This window comes from Dendronephthya gigantea, unplaced genomic scaffold, assembly GCF_004324835.1.
Source record: "Dendronephthya gigantea isolate DGI-Jeju-01 unplaced genomic scaffold, DenGig_1.0 000105F, whole genome shotgun sequence".
NCBI lineage: Eukaryota > Metazoa > Cnidaria > Anthozoa > Malacalcyonacea > Nephtheidae > Dendronephthya > Dendronephthya gigantea.
The window spans coordinates 280787-292470 of NW_021163115.1; the positions used below are offsets into that span (position 1 = coordinate 280787).

At 35.2% G+C, this 11684-nt stretch overlaps 1 protein-coding gene across 1 annotated transcript; it reads left to right on the forward strand.

Moving 5' to 3' along the window:
* The first annotated feature begins 6249 nt into the window (after positions 1–6249).
* LOC114534760 lies at positions 6250–7624 on the forward strand. The gene is made up of 2 exons (XM_028556234.1): positions 6250–6631; positions 6732–7624. The coding sequence occupies exons 1-2, from the start codon at positions 6359–6361 to the stop codon at positions 7314–7316; spliced, it is 858 nt and encodes a 285-aa protein (XP_028412035.1). The 5' UTR covers positions 6250–6358; the 3' UTR covers positions 7317–7624.
* Positions 7625–11684: the final 4060 nt, after the last annotated feature.

Consider the following 11684-nt stretch of genomic DNA (forward strand, 5'->3'; position numbering starts at 1 on the left):
ACCAATGTATCATTTCGGGAATTTATCTTTTTGGAGCGGTTTGTGATCCGGGAGTCAAACTCCTGTCATATAAAAAAAAAAGAAAAAATGTATAATGAGAGCTAGTTCCAATAAAACATTGGTAATATTATTTCACTGTAAATTTTGACTTTTTTCATAAAGATCTACATCTTGAGTAAACATTAGTTTTCAGACATTCTGTCTTGCATATACTTGATGCAATAGACCTTTCCCGTCTCAGGTTTCAAGCGCGCAATGCGTGACGGTAGTTGACTATCAAGCAAATTTTGAGTTGCGCAAAGATATTATATATATATATATATATATATATATACATATATATATATATATATATATATATATATATATATATATGTATATAATTACTATATATAATACAGATATGGAATATGTTGGTTTTACCTTAATCGAATTATTTCTGCGTCTCTTCCGAATTTTCTTTACTATAAATAAAAGGGAAAACGCAGCCAGGCAAATAAACACACCAGATCCTGCTACTCCCCCAGCTATGGCATGAACATTATTGTCTGAGTTTACAGCTTTTGTTGTTTGTTCTTTGTCCGTCGAAACGCTTCGTGGATTCTCTGTCGGAATACCCTTCCGTCCCTCGATTGTCACGTTGTAGAAATATACAGCTTCACCACTGATACCATTCCTATCAACCGCTTGCACTTTAAAATTGTATAATCCAGGTTTTTCTGAAAAATGAAGGAAATGTATAGATGACTAGAAGATTTATTAATATTATAAAATGTATAGATTACTAGAAGATGACTGGTCATAAATAGATTTATTGAAGTTTTTTTATACGGCGAATTTTTTTTTGTAACGTGTCTCGCTGTTTTCTGAATGGATGTCATGACTGGAAACGTTTTTCCCTTTGTATATAATGTGAAAATAGTACCGAAGTTTTCTACGGTTCTATAGTAGACCTAATGCATAATGATGGAACAAGCCATGACGCCTGCAGGGAATTCTGGTGTTAACAGTCACGGCGGGCCGAAATTTTGAAGGTTGAATCTTTCGCCGTGACTACTAAAACCAGAATTCCCTAGAGCTTGATACGTCATTATGCTTAAGGTCTATTCTGTGTCTAAGCATGTACAATGATACGTAAATTCGATTTACAGAGAAACAGTATTGGGTGACTTGTAAATATTTTGTAACTTTTAATACAAAGCCTTGCATGCAGGGCTATAATTTTATTAAACTGTTTCTGAGTAATTTAAGTAAATAATTGGTAAATTAAATTAATGATTCACTATAATACACATGCATGTTTGTATAAATATATATAGTATACGTATGTGAGAATGTAATTATAATATGCAGTTTTCTGAGTTGTATATATTTAGTCCCCATGAAATGGCATGCAATTAAGAGGCGTGGTGTGAAAGTGATTGATTTTAACATTATTACTTATACGAAATTTGTTTTAATATTTTAAAACCTCTTTGCATAACTACCGTTGCAATTTCAGCTTTATAATATATAATATAGTTCTTACTCACCAAAATCACGTAAAAAAGGACTCGACACGACCTGTTTTTGGAATAATAAGTCACTCTGATTTGTCCCCCACGATACTAGATAATGATCGACAATATTATCAGCAGCAATTTCTGGCTTCAGCCACGAAAGTGTTAAACTTCTTCCACTAACCACGACTGTCAAATTTCTAGGTTTACTTGGTCCTATAAATACATGTAAGAGTAAAGTCTGTAAATTGGGATGATCATGCAATTTCTCCAAACTTTTTGTAAGATAAGATCCGCCATTTTTTTGAAGAAAGGCAGAATTCAAAATATATGACTATGTAGCTATATAGAGTGTATCAATAAGGGAAACTGAAATATTTGATACTCAATTTAAAATGGTAATGTCTATAATCCTTCGTCAAATGATTAGGAGTAGGAGTAAATTAATAATTGCCAAGGATAAAAATATTATTTATTATTTAAGTACTAAAATTTTTGATGTTGCGTTAACTGGCTATAATTATACGGCTGAAAGGACTCCGCGGAAATTGCTAAGAAACTAGCGGCGCTTCTTGTAAAACTTAGATTTCCAATTTGGCAACAAAACCAGAAAAATTTGTAAACAAAATATTCCCCACGAACGCCACAACCAATCAACACTTTATTCATTATTCATTCATTATCATGTTTTCTGACATGTTAAGTTTTCTATATTAGCTCTTCGGGTCTGCATTATACTTGAAAGTTTCTAAAGAATGAAGTCTCACCAATGGGAGGTCGGGGACAAAAAGCGTAGACAATTCTGTCGTCCAACAGAAACAAATCATCAAATGATGATGTAAGCGTTTGACCAGCTGTAGATATATTTCTCAAGAATGGCACAGTTCTAACTTTTTGTTGACGGTTACCAGCAGCAATCCCAACAATGATTATGCCTTTGTCCCTCAGTTTCTTTGCTTCTACTATAGCGATGTCGCGCGGTTGTTTGAATCTCGGCAACATTCGCGATGGTGGTCCAACAGTGAGCAGAATTATGACATCATCTTTATCTTCTCGATGATTTAGTGAATTATTTCTCTTGAATATCTGTAAAATAATCAATCTTTTTATATTTAGAGGCTATAGACGCTATTATACACTTTTTTGTTACATAGAAAAGGAAAACAGGTTACAAATTGATGGTTACTGATTTGGCCGCTATTTTCAAAGATAATCTTAGGGGCTATTTGTTTGGATGGCCTGGTCCAAACACGCAGAATGTTGCGAGAGTTAAGAAAAGTGCGCGAATTTAAATTTAAATTCTTTAAAACTCTAAATTTCCGTGTTTGGATGGCCTGATCCAAACACGGGCTTCGACCAATCAGAACACGCGTTATATACATGTTATTTTATAATTATATTCGCTAAATAACTGATTAGATTTGAAACCATAAACAATATGACTTACTTCATTTGCTTTTAGTAAAGCTACATCTGTTCTTGTTCTTTTACCTATAAAATGGTTATAGTCGAGCAACTCGATTCTGTTTTCCACATCCGATTTATTCAGACTTTTCATTGATAATTGTACTTGAGTATTTTTCTTATCACTAAACGTCATGATTGAAATATGGCTTCCTTCCGGTGAGATATCCAGTTGATGATTGTTGACAAGTACGCGGAGAAAGGATTTAATATGGAGTTGAAAATTTCCGTATTTAACCGAAGTTGAAGTATCAAGAATAATCAAGACATCTTTAATACATTTGCCTATAAAATAGTGAAAGCAAAATAATTAATCCAAAAGAGAGTGCACAAGTACCTCGATGTACCAAAGTATACTTAATTTGTTTGAAAAGAATAAATTAGTGCATTTATTAAAGGTTGTTGCATTTAAAAGTGTGCACCAGTTCACACGGGCGATTTTTCTTCTGGTTTCAGTGTAATAGGCTAAGTCAGATCTAACAGGAATTTGATTATATAGGTCTTTAGCTAAAGCGCGTATTTTTTGAGGCACACAAAATCCGCGAGCCCTTTATTACTTTCGCTCGCTAAAAAAATTATGTAAAAGTAAAAAAACAAAACAGTCACGAAATGGTGGGAGAACTTACCTGGAGTAGCTTTAGTTTTCCTTAGTTCTATAGTTTTGGATCTTTTTGTTATCTGCTTATTACAGCAAACATCCAGAGCTACGCAGATGAAACTAAACTTAGGACTATCGGTGGATAAATAGTTGTCTAGTGTTGCTATCCAAAAGGACGAAACTTTCCCAAATGTTGTGTAATTCAATTGTCGCACTGTACCATCATCATCAGTTCGTTCCCAGTACATATTTTGTATATCACCAGATGCATTACAAGTCAAAGTTAGTGGTCCTGGATGTGAATAATATCTTGGCCCAGTTATTGGACCAGAAAATTTAATATTCTTTATTGTTGCTGGATTGCATTCTGCAATGGAAAATAAGAAAAGTCTAGACGAACTTGGGCAAGCGAAAGATAGTTCGTGTTCTAGTTCGTCAGTACCGTATTTATTGGGGTTACTAATGATTTCGGTTTCACACTGACTGTCGTTATAATTCAAGATTCAATGGACTCAATCCACTAAGATCATGGAACAGGCACAGGGACACACAACACATGCACGACTATGGCTAGGGAAAGGTTTCGTAGCCAATTAACTTGGATGGAAATGGTGCAATTCTTCTTCACAGAAAATGGTTCCCCGCCCCGTAAAGAGAGGAAGTGTTGCATGCTGATCCAAGTTAGCTAAATTTCTTCCACTTTGGCAGGCTCATATTGTCAGCGGAAAACTTGTGAGCAGTGGGTAGAAAAAAAGCTTTTAATTTTTTATGCAAAGACGTGAAAAACTGAGCCTTCTGTACTGGGAGAAAGTTTGCTGAATCATTGTATAGAGAGCCGTGCTGTGTAGAATGCATGTAACAGTACGATAACCCTAATCGTTCATTTGTTGATATTGAAAACAATGTAATATCATTATTCATTAAGCATACCTGGTTGTGTCTCACAGGTTCCATTAACAGTCCGCGAGATCAAAGTCACCACCAGGACCATAAACAAAATATTAGAATACTGCGTATGGTTCCTAAGAAAATAGCAAAAATATAAAAAAAGTGTGCATATGATTGAAATAAAACCGTCAATCAAATGAAAGAAGAAAAAATAGATTTTGCATCAAATGTGTCAACTGGCAATTGTGACCGAGAGTACACCTTGTGTTAAAAACGAAAGGATGTTTTAGGTATAACGAGTTCAGTTACGCTAAATACATTGAAAGGTTTTGTTTATGCATCCACATTATACACTAAAGAGCAACGATTAGCTGCAGCTACTTATTAAACATTTATTTATTGACGACGAGGGGTATTTTTGCTTTGTATATTTGTTTTGATTTCCAGGATCGCGTTGGAAGGGAAAGCATAGAAACGGGCATCAAATTTCGTAATTTTATCTGGGGCAAATTGTAAAATAGACCTTTCCGCACATCTATGCCCGCTCGTATTGATGACGCGTAATCATGAAGATTTGAGGCCCTCCACGCGTGACGCGTGCACCTTTTGTCCAATAGGAAAGCAAGAAAGATTAATTTTGACATTAGGTATATAACAATATAATATCATTCCAATATAATATCACACCAATGAAATAAGTAAAAATACAATTTTTCTTTTTCAATGTCTTCTGCTTTGTTATTCTTCGAGTCTTATGCTAATACTTGTGCTTATGTCGATGCTTATGTCTCAAGCTTTATTGAATTTCTTTGTTTTGACATTTGCAAGCAAGTGTTTATTTCACCCGTGTGAACCGGGTAGGGATAAGATGTGGATACGGATTGCGGATAGCGGATGCGGAGGGGAAAATGCGGATGGAAAAATGCGGATGAGGGGACAGGCGTCTAGTTCTACAACATCTGCCCACGGGATTTGCTTGATGGCATCAATTAATATTCTTCTGAACATAAACAATACAGTTCACATTCGCATTTAGATGCCTTGCGAACCTAAATGTTCGATCGCGAAGCACAACGTACTTTAAAAAGTATAGAAGTTCAATTGTTCAAAAATGTAAATAAACCGCATGATACATTCGCTTTGTCTTACACTTTGCCTTTGGGATTCGCGCTTATATAGTTATTCAATCGAGCAGCACGAAAAGAACTGTTTATTTGCTCCTCTTGAAGGAATTGCCGTATCATGCGAGCGAAATCGAATCGCGCACGGGACGTAAATAAATACGGTCACATACACATTACACACTTGCGACGATAAAAAAAACCGAGTCGAATTTTCAACTCCGTCGCTGGCAGCGCCAGAGTAAAAATAAAAAATTGGTAGAGGCAGTTTTATGGACGCTTCTTTGGCAAACGTGAAAGATAAGCTAGTCGTGGTAAAGAAGCTTAGACGGCAGAAATACAAGAAAGAAAGACATATATATTTATATAAGGAAATTACATATAAAAATCGTTTTTCTTTTTTTCGCATTTTATCCCCTCATCCGCATTTTATCCCCCCATCCGCATTTTTCCATCGGCATTTTATCCCCTCATCCGCATTTTCCCATCCGCATTTTATTCCCTCATCCGTATTTTCCCATGCGCATTTTATCGCCTCATCCGCATTTTATCTCCTCATCCGTATTTTCCCATCCGCATTTTATCCCCTCATCCGCATTTTCCCATCCGCATCCGCCATCCGTATCCGCATTTTGTCCCCACCCCGTGTGAACCATGCTTTAGGTAACAACAGAGGAGGTTGGACAGCAGGCCGCAAAGCATGATGGGTATTGAGCGCTCAATTATGCGAACGCTTCATTTGACGTTTTGACTGTCGTGATGTGAAGAGCTCTGCGAGTATAGGAAAAATGGATGCTTTCGAAAGACAGGATTTTCAAGCTGCGATAGTGCAAAATACTATGATGTATATGTATTGTTGCGATCCGCATTACGACTTATCTTTTACTGTACCGAGTTTACCGTTTTTTAAGCTGCATGGGCTTTGCTGCCATTTCGCCTTTCATAATACTCCGTCTGAAAGAAGACTTTGTATTATACCAAACACCGAAGCACTGCTTTCGAAGTTGAATGGCCTTAAATCTCCTTGTGTCATCAACGTTAAAGCAAGTACTATATTTGAGGTTAGTATAAAGTACTTGTCAACACCTCATTTTTTAATATTTTTTATTAACTTTTAAGGCTTGATTTGTGTATTAAAATTTAACTGAAACTTTTTTTTAGTTTGGTACTATCCCTGATGAATTTATTCATTGTAAAGCGGAGAGAATGCTTTTAATTTGGGATTTTGATGTGGATCGTGTATTGACAGAAAATACGAGCGCTGTGGATGCGGTTACTCCTGATTTTGATGACATCGAAATTAATAATGAGGACAGTGAAGAAGATGAAAGTGAAGAAGTTGAAAGTGATGAGGAAGAAATCACTCATGCTCTACCATTCAAGTGCATTGGAGCTGCTCATGAACAAAGTTACCAACATCATCTGGAACAGGCATATCTTGCCCTTGAATATAATGAATCAGTAAATGTTAGACTAAGACCAGAGCCGGAGAATCCTCGGGACCAAAATGCAATTGCTATTGATCTTCATTATGGAACTCAATGGGAAAATGTTGGATATATAGCTTCTGAACATTGCAAGTATTTACATCCACTGATTGCAGCAGGAGATATACTAGACGTCTATGTTGAACACATCAAGTTTCGGGTTAACTTTTTAAAAATAGGATTTTATCCAAAAATCTGGATAAAGAGGCGTGGTAAATGGGAAGGTCAGATTGTAAGGGCTAGTATGAGTGTACGTTGACATATAATTTCATAAGAACCAGGGTTTGCAAGTTGTGAATTTCTGCAATTATTTCCATTGGCTAACCTATGTAGATTTTTCCAGCATTTTTGCCATCAACTTGTTTTTAGTCTGGTTTCCATATGACAATCAAGTTGTTGCATAATAACTAATAATGATAGATATTTTTCTTAATGGTTAACACAACACCCTGACAATGTTGTATGGAAACCAGGCTTTCTATTTTATATCCTCAAAACCTATTGTCTATAACCAAAGCACTTCACTGTCATGTGATATTTCATACAAACCCTTGCAGTATTAAGAAAATTAGAAAAATATTCATACAATACATGGTATAAATATGTAAATCTGTATTTATTGATGAACAAATAAATAAACTCATCAAATTTTATTATGGTTATAAAATATTGTAAGTAAAATTGCCTTGACAAAACAGCCAAGATTTTGCATTTATACATATATTTACATGATGTTCAAAAAAGTAAAAACCTGCATACACACACCATTGTTTTTTGTTTCTATGCTATTGTTTCTATGCTAATAGCATTTACAATTCATGCAAACTTGAAGATCAATTGTACTAGATAAGGTGTTCATGCCTTTAGCTTTTCAATCAACCTAATATACATAAATATTGCCAGTTCTAACACACAATGGCTTAGTAATGCAGATCTTAACTCACACTAACTGTAAACATCAACAAGCATCTAAAGAACAGAACCAATATAAAATGTCAGTTTATTTTACTGAAGAAGTGAAAACATATAATCACACAATATGTTTCATATTTATCAATTTTGTGAAGGTGGTGGTGGTGGTAAGCCTTCTGGTTGTTTGAAATGTGCTGATCTAACACTCAATTGACCACGTTGTGGGATTACAGCTAGGCGTTAGCGAATGAGCATAGGAGTCGTCACTGCCAAAAATGGAAATCTATATAAAATACAAAAAAATACTATTTTCCCGTCTAAATGTTAATAACTAAGGAAGTTAAACCATGAATACAAATAAAATTTACATTAATATTACAAATTATGTAGTTAAACAATATTTGAAAGGGAAATATCCCATTGACCCGAAATGCGCTATTTTGAACATCTCAAAACAAGAGTGGTAAATTCAAAGCCCGATATCTCGGAAATGGTGTGGGGTCGCAAGGGGTCGATCCAGCCGATTTTTTTTTTACATACTTAACTTCATTCTTACAAAGAATCTCAAAAATCGAACCACAGGAATTCGAGATTTTCAACTTTGAAAATTGTAAACAGACAAGCACATGACTCATCACTTCGGAACGACCCGACCAACTTCAGTTATAAAAATCGACTTAAAAAGTAACGCTTACCTCGATAATCTCGACAGATATCGCCAGTCCAATGAATCTTTTTTCAAAAAATATGCGTTTTAATCAGTAAACTTTAAAAAATATACTCAATATTTTTATGTTTCTCCGTCTTATGTAAATTTTCTCGCTCAAAATCTTCGCAAGCACGCTTGGAAAATAGCGCAATCTCATTGGTCGAGAAATTCACGTGACAGCTGTCCAACCTCCTCTGAGGTAACAAGGAGGAATTTCGTTTTAAACCAATCGCCATATTTGTTTATATTTTTCAGGCAAAGCCAATCAGTTTTAAAACTTCATATAAAATGGTATATCTTCTACTTTTTATCAAAATGATTATGATTGGGTTACTGAAAATGTAAATAAGCTTGCTGGTTGGTCTAAAACGAAATTCCCGTTGTTGCTTTAAGTCTGCCTCAGATATCGAACTTTTCACGTGCTGAACCTATTGTTAATAGCTAAAATCTCTGTTAGAATTCATTATATGAATTGCATTCGGCACACACTATTGCCTTAAAATTTGGCCTTTTCCGAAGAGCTTCAGGTAGCATGTAAACACGCTTATTGACGCTGACAGCCTATTGTGAATGTCGTATAAAATGCCTTTACTAAGTCTTTAAAGGCTCATGCTCCACAAAAATATATCAACACAACGCATGACCGCCTGCTCCATGTATGTGCGTTTTTCCCAGCGTTAAGAGCTCTTTGATTTCGAGACAAAGGTCTTCTAACTGCTCTTCAAGTGTTAAAGAGGGTCCGGAAAACAGTTGTTATATAGCTGTATTCTTTGACACTCACAGTATATAGTTATACTGTTGAACTAAAGTATATTCAGAAAAATCAATGCCTGCTCATAAAGGTCGTTGTATGAGGCAAAAAGTCAATTATATATGACACATGTTAAAATTAATAACATGAATAATTTAAGTAAATCTGCTATTTGTTAAAGTCGGTTAAACACACATTATACAGTCGACCTTAATATTTGCTGCGTTATGTTTAAAAAAGAATCCCGATCTCAGAGACGTACGCCTTTGTTGGAAATGGCTAAGAAATACATGTACTTTTTAGTTTTATTACCAAGAGTATATAGCGATATCAGATAATATACAGTGGCGTAACCAGCCTGACGATTTTGTCCCGCTATGTAAATTTCCAGTTATCATAATTACTCATGTCCTTAGAAATTTATTGTTTTCACAGTCAGTGAACACTAAAATATTAACATAGCGGGACAAATCGACAGGCTGGCTACGCTACTGATAATATAGTCATTCATGATGATTTATAAGTAACGTATTACGAAAACCGGACGAGTGCTAACTGACCAAAATAAATACATACATTCTGGTTTGTCTTTCGGCCGATGTCCAGGGTTTGATCCTTGCTGATTAATCAGAGTTAAAATAGTTGGATGGTGTCGAATGCTGTTTCCAGTGTAATATTATTAAATGTATTTTGCTTACATCATTTCACACGCATGATGTTCCCATACGACTGCTATAATTTACATAACACATTCAAGCAATTTAGCGCCATGATTGACATAATCAAGAAGACAATTGACAAGGAGGACAGTTGATCTACAACTGGATTTTCATCTTTCTTAATCGTCATTATACTCACTTCTGGCCAATGTTAATTTATTTGGGACGAATTAGCACGCGCGAATTACGACTTTTGTCTGCTATTTTACTCGCAGTTTTCCGCCGATGGCGGCATCTACTTAATTCTTAAGTACTACAGCCAACATAACAAGTGGTTGTTGTAAACAATATCATCAGATCTCTGCGATCTTTTCCAGCAACGCACAACAGAGGGGACATTTTTCTGCGCATGCGCTAGTAGGAAATAGCGTGGAGTACACGAGAGGCGCGATTTTCGCGGGTATTGTGGCGGGAAATTTAAAGTTCAAATAATTTGTAAATAAACAAACTGCTTGCATGCCTAAATAAATTTACAGTGATATAAAAAAGTGATAAAATTTTCAACAGGTATTTTAACATTGATAAGCAAACACTTGCACGGAAAGCAGTTTTGCTATTCCAGCCAAATGATTGAATTGTTAGTATTGTGACATCATCGAATATTTTTTCTTGTGAAATATGCAAGTGCAATTTAACTCTCTTTAAAGTCGTATTTCCGAATTTTTCATGGTAAAGAAACTAGTTTTATTAACACATAATATTTTCAGCTTTAAAAATAAGCATAAATTGGTGATATAGCTAGGCTATTTTTTTTGCAAAACGCGATACAGTTCTCGAAAAGGTACTTGTTTTGTTTATGAACGAAAGCCTAAAATAAATTCAGCACGCTTCAATATTTAGGAATCACGCTTATTACTATTATTTTAAAGATAGACATTTAACTTTCTGTAGTTCATTTGGAATTCGTTTTGCAGTACAAACAAGTAATCGAAAATCATGCTGAAATGAAACGGAACCAACGAACGGTCACATGCTCTGCAAAGATCACCACTTTGCCGAATTTTCCTCCAATTGATCATAATGCGATTTAAGTCCAGAATTATAAATACTTTAATACAAAAGAGTACACAATGTGGTGATACAGGCTGGATTTTGAGTAAAATACAAATATATGTTGTCTACACGATAGAAGCGATAATTTGAAGCAACCGGTTTGAATTTGTCCCCTCAATCCTTACACTAAGTTTCGGTCCTAAAATTATATATGTGGACAACGTGCCTCATGAAATGTTAACTATATTCACATTTTCTTAAGACGGACATCGGCAAACCGTATACCAAAATCTGATCTGACTCGTGAAAGCTCTAGCTTTATTTACATTGCATTTTAGAAACTTAAAAGACATTTGAATGTGTTGCCCAACGCTTTGAGGTGCATTTTGAAGGCCATTATTTTCTTTCAGCTGTTGCTGTATGATACAATATTATACGTCAAATATTAAATATTCAACTATATTGAACAAGTGGCGTCGCAAGCATCTCAAGTGGGTTATATTACTACCTGCATAAATGCCATATGCATATTGTGTGTTTCGA

What these genes read in the sequence shown, in the direction of transcription:
- LOC114534760 (XM_028556234.1), top strand. Translation starts at nt 6,359, where the DNA reads ATGGATGCTTTCGAAAGACAGGATTTTCAAGCTGCGATAGTGCAAAAT. An exon ending in AAGCAAGTACTATATTTGAG is followed by an intron (nt 6,632 to 6,731) that starts GTTAGTATAAAG and finishes ACTTTTTTTTAG; the next exon opens with TTTGGTACTATCCCTGATGA.